This window comes from Ictalurus furcatus, chromosome 12 (assembly GCF_023375685.1).
Source record: "Ictalurus furcatus strain D&B chromosome 12, Billie_1.0, whole genome shotgun sequence".
NCBI classification, from domain to species: Eukaryota; Metazoa; Chordata; class Actinopteri; order Siluriformes; family Ictaluridae; genus Ictalurus; species Ictalurus furcatus.
In genome coordinates this window covers 11,812,260-11,824,444 of record NC_071266.1, presented here as the reverse complement: position 1 = coordinate 11,824,444, position 12,185 = coordinate 11,812,260, and the positions used below count along the sequence as shown (strand labels likewise).

At 36.4% G+C, this 12,185-nt stretch overlaps 1 protein-coding gene across 2 annotated transcripts; it reads left to right on the top strand.

Annotated features, from left to right (window-relative positions):
• The first annotated feature begins 372 nt into the window (after nucleotides 1-372).
• On the top strand, nucleotides 373-11,751 carry LOC128615272 (membrane-spanning 4-domains subfamily A member 4A). 2 transcript variants are annotated; one of them, XM_053637211.1, is made up of 8 exons: nucleotides 373-684; nucleotides 3,110-3,297; nucleotides 6,314-6,424; nucleotides 6,601-6,657; nucleotides 7,842-7,994; nucleotides 8,260-8,373; nucleotides 10,115-10,195; nucleotides 11,069-11,751. In XM_053637211.1, exons 2-8 carry the CDS (start codon nucleotides 3,136-3,138, stop codon nucleotides 11,150-11,152), a joined length of 762 nt encoding a protein of 253 aa, XP_053493186.1. In that variant the 5' UTR covers nucleotides 373-684; nucleotides 3,110-3,135; the 3' UTR covers nucleotides 11,153-11,751. The 2 variants fall into 2 exon arrangements, with proteins under 2 accessions (XP_053493186.1, XP_053493187.1); XM_053637212.1 differs by lacking the exon at nucleotides 3,110-3,297 and having other exon boundaries at nucleotides 376-684.
• Nucleotides 11,752-12,185: the final 434 nt, after the last annotated feature.

The following is a 12,185-nucleotide window of genomic DNA, read 5'->3' as shown; positions in this document are numbered from 1 at the left end:
GATTTATCAAAGTTTATCCTCAAACAAATTTGATCAGCATGATGTCAAGATTTCCACGATGAAAACTCTGAAGGAATTTTATACAACTTAGACTGTGTTGCGAAGGTGTAGTGATTAATTAACATTTCACATCATACAATCAGGAAGGGTCACAAAATTCCACTGCACATGTATATTCAGTGATGTGACATAACATCCACATGCTAACACTTGCTGATGAAACAGGCATTGCTGCACCTTTGGTGCTTGGGCCCACAAATCGCTGCTTGCAGCTATATTTATGGTTGCTGTTACTGTTTGTTTAAAGGTTACTCCAGGTCAGGTTTCTAGGCAGAGCTGATCGTATTAATTTCGTCCTGCTGGGAATACTTCAGCTCTGTGAGGTGGAACAAAAACAACAGCAGGCTGTGCTCCACTGCTCTCTGGAGCTCTGTTTAATGTTCAGACATCACATCTGGTTGCACAACAGCTTTGTGGGTGATTTTTTTTTCATTCTCATCTTAGACTTGAGGTAGGAAATCTACGTCACTGGAACTGGAAACATCCTATCCGACAAACAGGATGACTTGCAGATAACAGCACACAGAAGAACCGAAAGCGTTTAGTAGAGCGAGAGAAAAACACACGCACAGAGAGAAAGAGAGAGAGAAAAAGAGAGAGACTGCACTGCTGAAAGGACGGGAGGTAAAGGATTGATTTCTGTATTTTTACAGACATTTTTTTTTTTTACAGTAACAGGATAAGTGTTTGCTTTAAGGAGTGTTTAAGGGTTGAAAATGCTTTAAAATGGCTTCCTTTTGGGGTTTTGCCTTGCAAATATTTTGACTTGTGTACCATTTTACTTTTTAGATTTACCTGAAATGTCAAGTTCGGTGTAAATGAAATTATTATTTTCAGGGATGGACAAAATACTGAGAAATGATCCTGAAGTGAAAATATAAATTATGAGTCAAAAAATGTATTCCAGTGAGAGTCAAAAAGTTGTTACCATTAAATGCATTCAGTTATAAAAAGTAAATGTTTTTAACCCCTTTCCCCCCCGACGCTAGCGTTCATTCCGCTAGCGGAATGGAAAACAACTTATCGGACATTTTCAACTAGTATAAACAAATTAATTATTGTATCACGGCAGTACCGGTATAAGATTAGTCAGGACACTTGTGGCTTTCTGTGTGTATAGTTTTATGTCTGTGTGCTTAACTGCTGGTGAGCAGGGGGATGGGAAAGGGGCGGAGTTTGAGCTCCCTGCTGGGCAAACAATTCACACCGCTCCACGAAAACATTGAGACAGCGATAAATCGGAGAGCACGACTAAAGCTTTTTTGATAGTAAAGCACCGTATACAACTGCCACAATAAAATTATAACATTTAAACCCAAGATCGGACTTGTATAAACGTTTACTACCTTACATTACCTACACAGACGAAAATCCAGTTCGCTCGCGGATTTATAAATCATGCATATTTCCATCGGTATAAAGTCCATCCGCTTTATTGAAGAAAACAAATGCAAAGTTCCATATCTAGTCACAAATGTCCTCTTCAAAATGCATTAAGTGTTTTGGTATCCCACCCCTCTGGAATTTAGTAATTAGCCATAAACTAAACTGAGACACCATCTAAAAAAAAAGCTAATCTGCTTTGGCTATGCTGAACAATCCGCCTCCTAAATTATAATTGAGCAGTCTAACTTGATTGACACCCACTTGGACCAATTGTAGATACTTCTAGCTTTCGAACAAGCCCAAACTCGACATGATTGACTACTCAGAGGCTGGGAAAATCAAACGTGTAATCAGCACAACTAAACCTTTTACGCATGCGTCTTGAGTTGTGTGTCAGCGGGTACAGGCCAATCAGCAAAGCGCTACAGGGCCGTGCAGAGAAACTATCAGGAAATGGCAGCTCCGCTCTAGCGGTCTTCCTGCAGAACTTTATACAGCAGAGTTTTTGCATGTTTGGCAGATTTTTCTGATCGCTAGTTTTCTCCTGGTGTTCGCTCAGCGTGCGATTTATCGGCGTCTTATAGCGGCGGCGTGCTCCCGAAAAAGCCTGAATGCGTCACAGCTTCTGGAGCAGTTATTTCTGAGTGGCTCTTTTTTTGAAGGAAGACTATGTGGATTGAGTTGAGGGGCTCTATCTACCCCCAGAGAAGTCAGATGAGAGGGGTCACTCGTGTGTCTGTCATTTCAGCCATTCGGAGAGCAAGTACTCCTTTACCTGGGGCTCTGGCACTATTTTTAATAAACATTATATTTTATAAGTATGTTTCAGACTTTTTTGTGTGTGTGTGAAATTACACATTGTGTAACAGAGTTCATGCTACTGCCATTTGTTTTCATTTTGTGCCATTTGGAGAGGTTTGGTGCCATTTGGAGAGGTTATTTTGTGCCTTTAAAAAAAATGTTTGCTATTTCTAGAAGTCTGCAATATTTAAAGGCTTTGTGCCATTTTTTATAAGCTTTGTGCCATTTAGAGAGGTTGTATGTCATTTAGAGACGTTTGGTGCCCTTTGGAGAGGTTTTGTGCCATTTTGGTGAGGTTTTAACCTGTGTTTGGATAACCTTACACACAATTTTAGTGGTTAGAGATAACTTCCTTATATTGTGGGTGTTCATGGACAAGTACTTGGGGCATCTTTGAGACCAGGAATGGGGTTGATATCAACATTTGCTGTGAAGATATAACATTTGTGTTAAAAGTAAATATATTTTTTTAAAAAATTTAAAAAAAAAAATTCTGAATATATTGCCCCAGGTAGGCTAGGTCAAAGAAGAAATACTTTAAATAACTGCTAATTTTTAAAGTCTTAAGTGTCTACTTTCATATGAGCCATTAACCACTACTGTGGTGTGTGAGATCACAAAACAAATCAATGCTGAACACAGGTACCCCCAAAACAGACAAAAATGCCATTTTTTGGCTACCGGTAAAAGAGGTTTAACTGATGAAATTAATGTAATTAATGATTGTTAACAAAATCATGGAGCAAATTTAAAAAGCTGCACAAAACCCATAAATAACATTGTAGTGATGTCACCATTTGTACTCCTATTTCATCTCACATTATTCCATCATGCTGATAGTGAAAGTTGTTTTTGTTCACAGATTAAAAACCCAGACGTGCTTTAAAGATGGCCAGCGCTCCTATACCCCTCACTAATGTGGGAAGTGGCTACACCATCGTCACTCAAGTTCTTCCCTCATCAACATCCTCAAATACAGCGAATCAAAATTCCCTTCAGACGCTCGACCCACTGCGGAAATTCCTGAAAGGAGAACCTAAAGTGCTGGGAGTACGTTTTCACAGAGAAAATAATAATAATAATAATAATAATAATAATAATAATAATGTGTGGCTTACATATTTTTCTTAAAAAATCTAAATGTTATTAAAAAAGTCCCCTACATTATTTAATGAGAAAATAATAATTAGAAATAATAATATAAATAATAATTCACTTAATTTAAAAGACATTCATTTAAGAATTTTGTGTTGTGCTTTTCTTAGTATTTTTCATACTAAATTACTTAATAAAGTATTTTTAACCTCTTTAATGAATAAGCAAATAAATGTATATAATAATATGGTTAATATATAATAATGAAATAAATATGAATATATTAAGAAATAAACATGAACGTATAACTAAGTACTAAAAAATAAAAATAGAGTCAGTGTAACCAAAACATCAACAATAATAATAATGAACACAAATTTTAAATATTTTTTAAACCTAAATGAAATGAATATATTAATAAAATATTTTATTACATTACTAAATATTAATTTAAAATATAAACAATATAATATTTTAATAATGTTTTTCTAAGAGTACTTAATGCCTACTTTCATATTATTTTCTTACCCTAAATGAAATGATATTATATATTTATATTTTCATGTTTATTATAACAAAATAAAATCTACACCAATGAGCTACAACTTTATGATCACATGCCTGATATGCTGTTGGTCATCTGCGTGCCACCAAAACAGCTCTAATTTGCTGAGACATGGACTCTACAAAACCTCTAAAGATGTCCTGTGGTGTCTGGCACCAAGACATTAGTAGCAGATCCTTTAAGTCCTGTAAGCTGAGAGGTGGAGCCTCTGCGGCTCGGACGTTGGAGGCCACGACAGCACCTCGAACTCTTCAGCATGGTCCTCAAACCATTCCCAAACAATGTACATATTGCAGCAGGGTGCATTATCCTATGTGGAATACCACTACCATGTAGGGTGGTAGCTGGTCTGCAGTGATGTTCAGGTTGGTGGCACGTGTCAAATTGATGTCCATGTGAATGCTGGACCTCATGGCTTCCCAGCAGAACATTGCCCAGAGCATCACATTCCGTCCACTGGCTCATCTTCTACCCACAGTGCATTCCCATACCATCACATCCAGGTGATGTGAAAGAAAACATGACTCACCAGACCAGGCCACCTTCTCCCATTGCTTCAAGGTCCAGTTCTGATGCCGATCGTAGGTGCTTTCACGGCATACAGGGGTCAGCATGGGCACTCTGACCGGTCCTGCAGATATATAAAATTTTCAGTAGCCCTCTTGATGGTTTGGACAAGACGGGATAGCATTAATTGCCCTCGCGAAATGTTCGCCTAACACCCTGCCCCACATCCAACCCACAAACTACAAGAACCGACTGTTCTTACCATCTAATTTATCTCCACACATTGACACATGCTGTTGTTATAAGACAATCAATGTTACTCACTTCATCTGTGACTGGCTATAAGGTTTGGCTCATTAATATAAATGTGTGAGATCATTTATTTGTTCTCCATTACAAGTTCTTTGCATAAACATGAACATAGTTTGCAAGTATACAGTATCAGAGAAAACAACCTGAATTCGAAAAGAGTTGGGACGCTGTGTAAAATGTAAATTAAAACCGAATGCAATGATTTGCCAATCTCATACCCCATATGTTATTCACAATAGAACATAGAAAACATATCAAATGTTTAAACTGAGGAAATGTACAATTTTAAGGAAAAAATAGGATAATTTTGAATTTGAGGCCACAACAGTTCTCAAAAAAGTTGGGATGGGGGCAACTAAAGGCTGAACAGTAAGTGTTACTAAACAGAAACAGCTGGAGGAACACTGCAACTAATAAGGTTAATTGGCAACAGGTTAATAACATGATTTTGTGTAAAAAGAATATCCTAGAGAAACAGAGTCTCTCAGAAGTAAAGATGGGATGGAATCTGGATGGATACGTATGTTGCTCTAAAACCTGCATATACCTTTCAGTATTGATGGTGCCCTTCCAGATGTGCAAGCTGTCCATTCCATAGGCACTAATGCACCCCCATACAATCAGACATGCAGGTTTTTGAACTGAGCACTGATCAAAATGGTCCCTCTCCTCTTCAGTCCTCTTTAGTTTAGACGATGCGGCGTCCATGGTTTCCAAAAAAAAAATAAATTCAAATTTCGATTCGTCTGACCACATAACAGTTTTCTACTTTGCCTCAGTCCATTTTAAATGAGCTTTGGCCCAGAGAAGATGGCTGTGTTTCTGGATCATGTTCACATATGGCTTCTTCTTTGCATGATAAAGCTTTAACCAGCATTTGTGGATGGCACGGTGAACTGTGTTCACAGACAGTGATTTCTAGGGGTGTTTCTGAGCCCATGCAGTGATTTCTATTACAGAATCAAGCCTGTTTTAAATGCAGTGCTGCCTGAGGGCCCGAAGAACACAGGCACGCAATATTGATTTTCACCCTTGTCCCTTGTGCACAGAGAATTCTCCAGCTTCTTGGAATCTTTTGATTATATTATGTGCTGCAGATGATGAGAAATTCATAATCTTCGCAATTTTACGTTGAGGAACATTATTCTGAAATTGTTCCACTAATTTTAGGCTCAGTTTTTTTCCAGATAGGTGAACCTCTGCCCATTTAATTATGAAAGACTCTGCCTCTCTAAGATCTTTTTATACACAATTATGTTACTGACCTGTTGCCAAATAACCTCCAGCTGTTTCTTTTTAGTAACGCTTACTGTTCCAGCCTTTTGTTGCTTTTTTAAGATGTGTTCCGGCCATCAAATTAAAAAATTACCTTATTATTTTCTTGAAATGGTACATTTACCTCAGTTTAAACATTTGATGTGTTTTCTATGTTCTATTTTGAATAATATATGGGTTTATGAGATTCGCAAATCATTGCATTTTGTTTTTACTTACATTTTAAATAGCGTCCCAATTTTTTGGAATTGAGGTTGTATTATTTATTTAAAACTATATTTTAGAAGTTAATGTGTGTGTGTTTTTAATTAGACCGTCCAAATAATGATTGGTTCGCTGACGATATTGTTTGGCATCGTGATGGCGATCTACCCTCAGACCATCAGCGTGTACTCTGGAGTCACGTTCTGGGGCTCGCTGCTTGTAAGTGTTCTTCAGTTTTATTGACTTAAATATATATATATATATATATATATATATATATATATATATATATATATATATATATATATATATATATATATATATATATATATATATATAATTACATTATTCAGTGTCAGCTTCAATAATAATAAAACAAAATTCCACACTTGCAGCACATCGCTGCTGGTGCTCTGGCTGTTTCAGCAAGCAACAAGCTTAATGCCTGTGTGGTATGTAAACACCAACCGTATTTTAACCCCAACTCTTTTAGCATGGAAATGCACACATGTTTCTTTTCATCCATTATTTCTATTTGTCTTAAGAGATAAGATATAGAATTTTTCTTTATTTGTTGAGTGAATTTCATTTCACTTCAAATCTATACTTTTATTGCATTTTTTACTTTGCTAATTAATCTTGTTATTATGTTAACTGTTTAGTCATGTTTAAACAAGCCACATAGAAATGAAGAATGTGCATGCTACTTTAATAGACATAGTCATGTTTCCTGCGTCCACCTACCTCCACTAGTTCTTCAATATCACAAGACAGAAGTCACAAACAACATTTATTGAATATGAAATGTACAATTGTGACAGTAAATAAGGAAATGAAACCAAATTTCCAGAAAATGTACCATGTAAAATTGTAGGAACTCTAATAAGGATTTCATTAGGATGTATAATGTTGGCTTTTAGAAGAAAAAAATCATAGGTAAGTATTGATTGGTTAACATTTGGATATGAAGCGTGAAAATGAGCCTGAATACTCTCGCTTATTAGAATGCATAAAATTTGGTGATTTATATACACTCGGTGTGAAATACTATAACTTTGTAGTAACTGTTAAGTGAAGCATCTTAAGGTTCTAGAGATACAGAACATTTCAGATAAAAGTCCAACATTTTCTTCATGTTTATATTTCAAATCGAAGGTGTAAGACGGTAAATAGAGGTAATAAAATTAAATAGTACACAACATTTCCAGAGAAGCAGGATACTTCAGACAAACGTAATACATGTATTATGATTATTATGATTACTTATTATGATTAGTAATAATAATAATAAGAAGAAGAAGAAGAAGAAGAAGAAAAAAAGAAGAAGAAGAAGAACATTATAATTTTCCATCAGTGAAGCTGCTTTTTTTATGCCATGAAGTACATTGATAAAAATCACTTTATGATTACTTTTCTAGTGTTAAGGGGAAAAAAAAATGTTTACTATCGACAATGAAAATGTACAGACTGAAATGTGTGCAAGCCGACTGCTGAGTAAAATTCTGAACCTTCATGTTAAAAGTTTGCTCTTGTAGCTTCAATTAGAATTTTTTTTAATAGAATTCTTATGGATGCTGATTGACAGTTGGTTTGGATCTGACATCTGTGTTTTTTTTATTTGCTGTTTTTCTCTCAGGTGAAGGGTGCTATGGTGGTAAATATTTTTAGCACGTTAGCTGCAGGAATCGCCATCATCATGCTTTCCCTGGATATGGTGTTTGGGACATTTTACAGACCCTGCTACTACTATGACTACAGTTCTGCATGCCTTATAAACTATATCACAGAGGTATGATTTCTTTATTTGTTGTTATTTAAGCATGAGGTGTGTAAGGGTAAAAATAAAAATACAAAAAAATAAAAAACAATACAATAAAAATGAATAAAAGAAATATGCTAAATAAAACAAAAAATGTGCAAATATATTTTCTGAATATTTTAGTACAGAAAATAGTATTAAAGAGTTAAAACAAATGAACAAAAAAAGAGAAGTTACTTTAAGTGGCAGGACTTTCTGATGTGTGTATTTTGATGATGGTGGATCTTTATTTCAGAGCCGTACCAGTGGAATCAGTGGTGTTCTGCTGGTTTTCTCTCTGCTCCAGTTCGCCATCTCTATCGCAATATCAGTCTTCACCTGCAAAGCCACCTGCACCAATGAACCTACCGTAAGTACTTTTAAAAAAGGTAAAAAATATAATATCTTCATGCGTGTCACAGCTTTATTCTCAGGAGATTGCAAGTTGATATCTGAATGCATAATTTGTCCTGCTGTTGTCTGTTCACAAAACACTAGTTAGAAATCATCTCCAATCTAATTCAGCTGTCTTAACACTCAAGCCACATCTTACATGAATTAAATCCACCAGCTGAAAAAGCCTTCACGGGAATAGAAGGTCAGCTGTCACCTTCTGAAACGTTACACCCGGCACCACAGATAATCACTTCATTTCAGTTCAATATTCTAAGTATAAACAACAGACACTGTAAAAAAGCAGAAAATGTGGGTATAGATTCAGATCCCCACACATTACAGGAAGAAAGTTCTTATCAAGTTACCTTGTAAGAACCTGTGAGGACATCAGGAAGCGTGAAAATTCCTGTAAAACTTTAGTGTGATGTCAGCGTTCAGCTGAGGAATCTTAAGCATAGTGGAAATCATCTAACCTCCTTGTTACCATACTGCAGTAGCCGAGCTGAGCGCTTCCTCCGTCAGCAGGTTGAAACTGTGTGAGGTTCTCTCCTACCTGGAGAAACATATGGAGTGTTGCAACAAGAAGCGTTTACATTTCCATCCAGATCTTCGGCACACTTTTCCAGTCAGGCTTTGAGAACTGAAGCATGATAAGCAGGTGCAGATGAGGGGTGGATTCATCCTAGAGGAAGGGGGTTTGCTAGCTGACTTTACAAAACATTGATTATTTGCTAGCTGTTGTTATTGTTTGCTGATGTGGCAGCCTTGTATCGTGAGCGCCTGTCACAGTTTAGGCAGGCCTGCTGCATCCACAGAAGTCAAAGTCTTCTGACAGGCAATAGAGACGGATTCAAGTGCAGGTGAACTTTATTTCAACGAGTTGATAATCCAAATCATAAAATAAGGACGTAGTCGAAAACAGGTGTTGGTCAGTCAGTTCACAGAGTTATTGAGAAAGCAAACATGAGATGAAAAGGCCGATGGAAAGTTCTGGGTTATTTATAGCAGTGTGTGACATCTGGGACCAGGTGTGCGTAATTATACTGTGTTCATGATCAAGTCAGAACTTGGAAATTTCTGACCTCCCAGGAGGAAAGATCCGGCTTTCTGACTTATAATTCCGACTCTGAAAGTCAATGTTTTTTTAAGAGCTCAGACTTCTCCTAACGTTTTTTGATTTTTGCATTTCTGTTTACTTTTGAAATCAGAAAATCCTTTCACGCTATTTTCGGTGTTATTAACAGTGAATAATCACAGCTACTTTAAAAATAAAACAAGCACTAACCAAACCACTCTTTAATTCAAGTTTTTGTAGACAGCTTAAAGTGAATATTCATTTTTTTTACGACTTCAGACGCCTGAGTTCGTGTGAACGCTCTAGCTTGTATCGAATTGGAAAATTTCTGAGTTTCCAGATGTTTTGAAGGCAGCATTTTAAGTGCGGTGACCTTGAACGAGGAAATGGCTGTGGCTGATGGGAAATGGAATCTGGTTTGGCCATATTGTGAGGTTATGAGGAATTCTGTGAGTCAGAGTTTATGACAGCAACCAGTGCTAATGTGACATTAAGTAATGTTACCTTTATCTTTAGCTAGGATCAAGAGCAATCTAGAGTACTGTAATTGTAGTGAACAATTTGGAGTGCTGTTACGATTCTAAACATGTGTATATATTGCTATGGTGTAACTATGAAGCTCTGTGTATGTGTCATATAGCTGAACATCATCAGTGTGGTTGCAAACCCTGAGGGATGTGTTCCTGTGGTCAGTTCCTTCCCAGCTCATCATGCTCAACCGGTAAGAGAAACCTGCAGGATGTCGTTATGAAGCTCCACATCACTGAATAGTCCATATTCATATTTACACGGAAACCATGTTTGAGATTTTGGGTTTTTTGATTGAATAAAGTGTTGGCATTCATGTTCAACTGACCTCATTGTCGCCAGAGCCCTGCAGCTCTTGCCTGGTTTGCCACTGAAGCTAAGCAGGGTTGAGACCTCCTGGGGAAAACTAAGGTTGCTACTGGAAGTGGTATTAGGGTGGCCAGCAGGGGATGCTCACCCTGTGGTCTGCGTGGGCCCTAACATCTTTCGGATGAGATGTTAAACCCAGGTCCTGACTCTCTTTGGTCATTAAAAATCCCAGAACACTTCTCCTAAAGAGTAGGGGTATAACCCTTGCATGCGCTAAATCTTCCAGTAATTCAGCTCAGCCATTTCACTACCATAGACCCACACTTGACAGCGTTGTCTGAATATATAATTGAACTAACTCAGCGTCAGTGTTTACATGATTTGAAGTCAATCAAGGTTCATATAGGTGAGTCTCCTTTTATGTAAATTTACACAAAGTCAGGAGTGATATGAAGGAAATTAATGTTTTTCCAACCAACTGGCTTTTCATCGACACCACATTTAAATATACTCACCACATAAAATACTCGTATGAACAATTTCCAAATGAATTCTTTAGTTTGTCTCCCGGACGATAAATGAGGTCAGTTGTGGTGAGTAACAAATGAGCTGTACAGATGAGATGTCAGTAAATGTACACCTATAATGTCAGTAAATGTCAGTAAATGTATACATTTATTCTTTAGGCCATTACCAAGCATACAGTAGCTGAGAATAAACATAATTATTTTTAATTTTCATTTTATTTTTTATACAGGGGGACAGTACAATGAATGCTTTAGCCATGAGCAGTGCCCCTCCAGCGTACAGCGAGAAAAGCCAACCAGGCAACTCAGGATAATTCTAAATAAGAAATTATTCTTGTTAACTGTTAAATAACACTGTTACTTAACACAAGATGGAAAACAATCACACTCGAGTGCCTACTACACATGACACTGCTTACTTTAACATGTACACACATTCAACATTTAAATAAATTCTTATCTGTTTCGCAAAGGAATCTGTGTACATTGAACACACGCACAAACATTATATATATATATATATCTATATCTATATATCTATATATATATATATATATATATATATATATATATATATATATATACACACACACACACACACACACACACACACACACACACACATTACATCATATTTCTACAATAGTATCTAACACTCATAGCTCTCCTGTAAGGAGAATTCTGCAAAGATAAAATAAAGGCATTTTTAAATGTAAACTATTATTTTAAATAAAGTTTTGTTTTTTTTTTTAAAAAAAAGTGAACTAAAGCAATATGTCATCTTTTGATTCTGTTAACATACATAGCTGTGCAGATTTATTTTATAAAGATATTGACTGGATTAAAAAAATAAAAAATTTCGTTAAGAATTCCTTAAGATTTGTCCCAGTCCTTATACAACTTTTTTTTTTTTTTAAATAAAGAACTAACAAAGAAATCAATGTATACCACAGCTCTGTTCTGGGGGGTATTTCAAAAAGCAAGGTTAACTTATCATTGACATGCAGAAGGGATGGGGGGCTATTGGGGCTCGAGCCCTTGCCCTTTTTCTAAATTATTTAAAAGTCCCCCTCTCAACATTAATTAAAAAACATTTATATTATGTAAAAAGCATTTTAATTCAAATTAACACGAGAGTGTGCACAAAACAGTAGCAAATTAATCACAAGAAAGTCGGGGGATTTTTCCTATTTATTTGTCCAATTCGAGTCTGCCATCAGATAGTCTCGTTGTCATGATGCAATCGTGATGCGTCTCGCTTCAACAGGCAGACAGGTATGCTGAAAGCACTAGCTCTTCTGTTAACCTTTTCCTCATATTCGCAGCATTTTATATGCTTATTGCCGG

Excerpts from the sequence above, each read along its gene's own strand:
- LOC128615272 (XM_053637211.1), top strand. The coding sequence starts at position 3,136 with ATGGCCAGCGCTCCTATACCCCTCACTAATGTGGGAAGTGGCTACACC. Across the intron at positions 6,425-6,600 it reads CGTTCTGGGGCTCGCTGCTT|CACATCGCTGCTGGTGCTCT; the intron begins GTAAGTGTTCTT and ends CCACACTTGCAG. Across the intron at positions 8,374-10,114 it reads CCTGCACCAATGAACCTACC|CTGAACATCATCAGTGTGGT; the intron begins GTAAGTACTTTT and ends TGTGTCATATAG.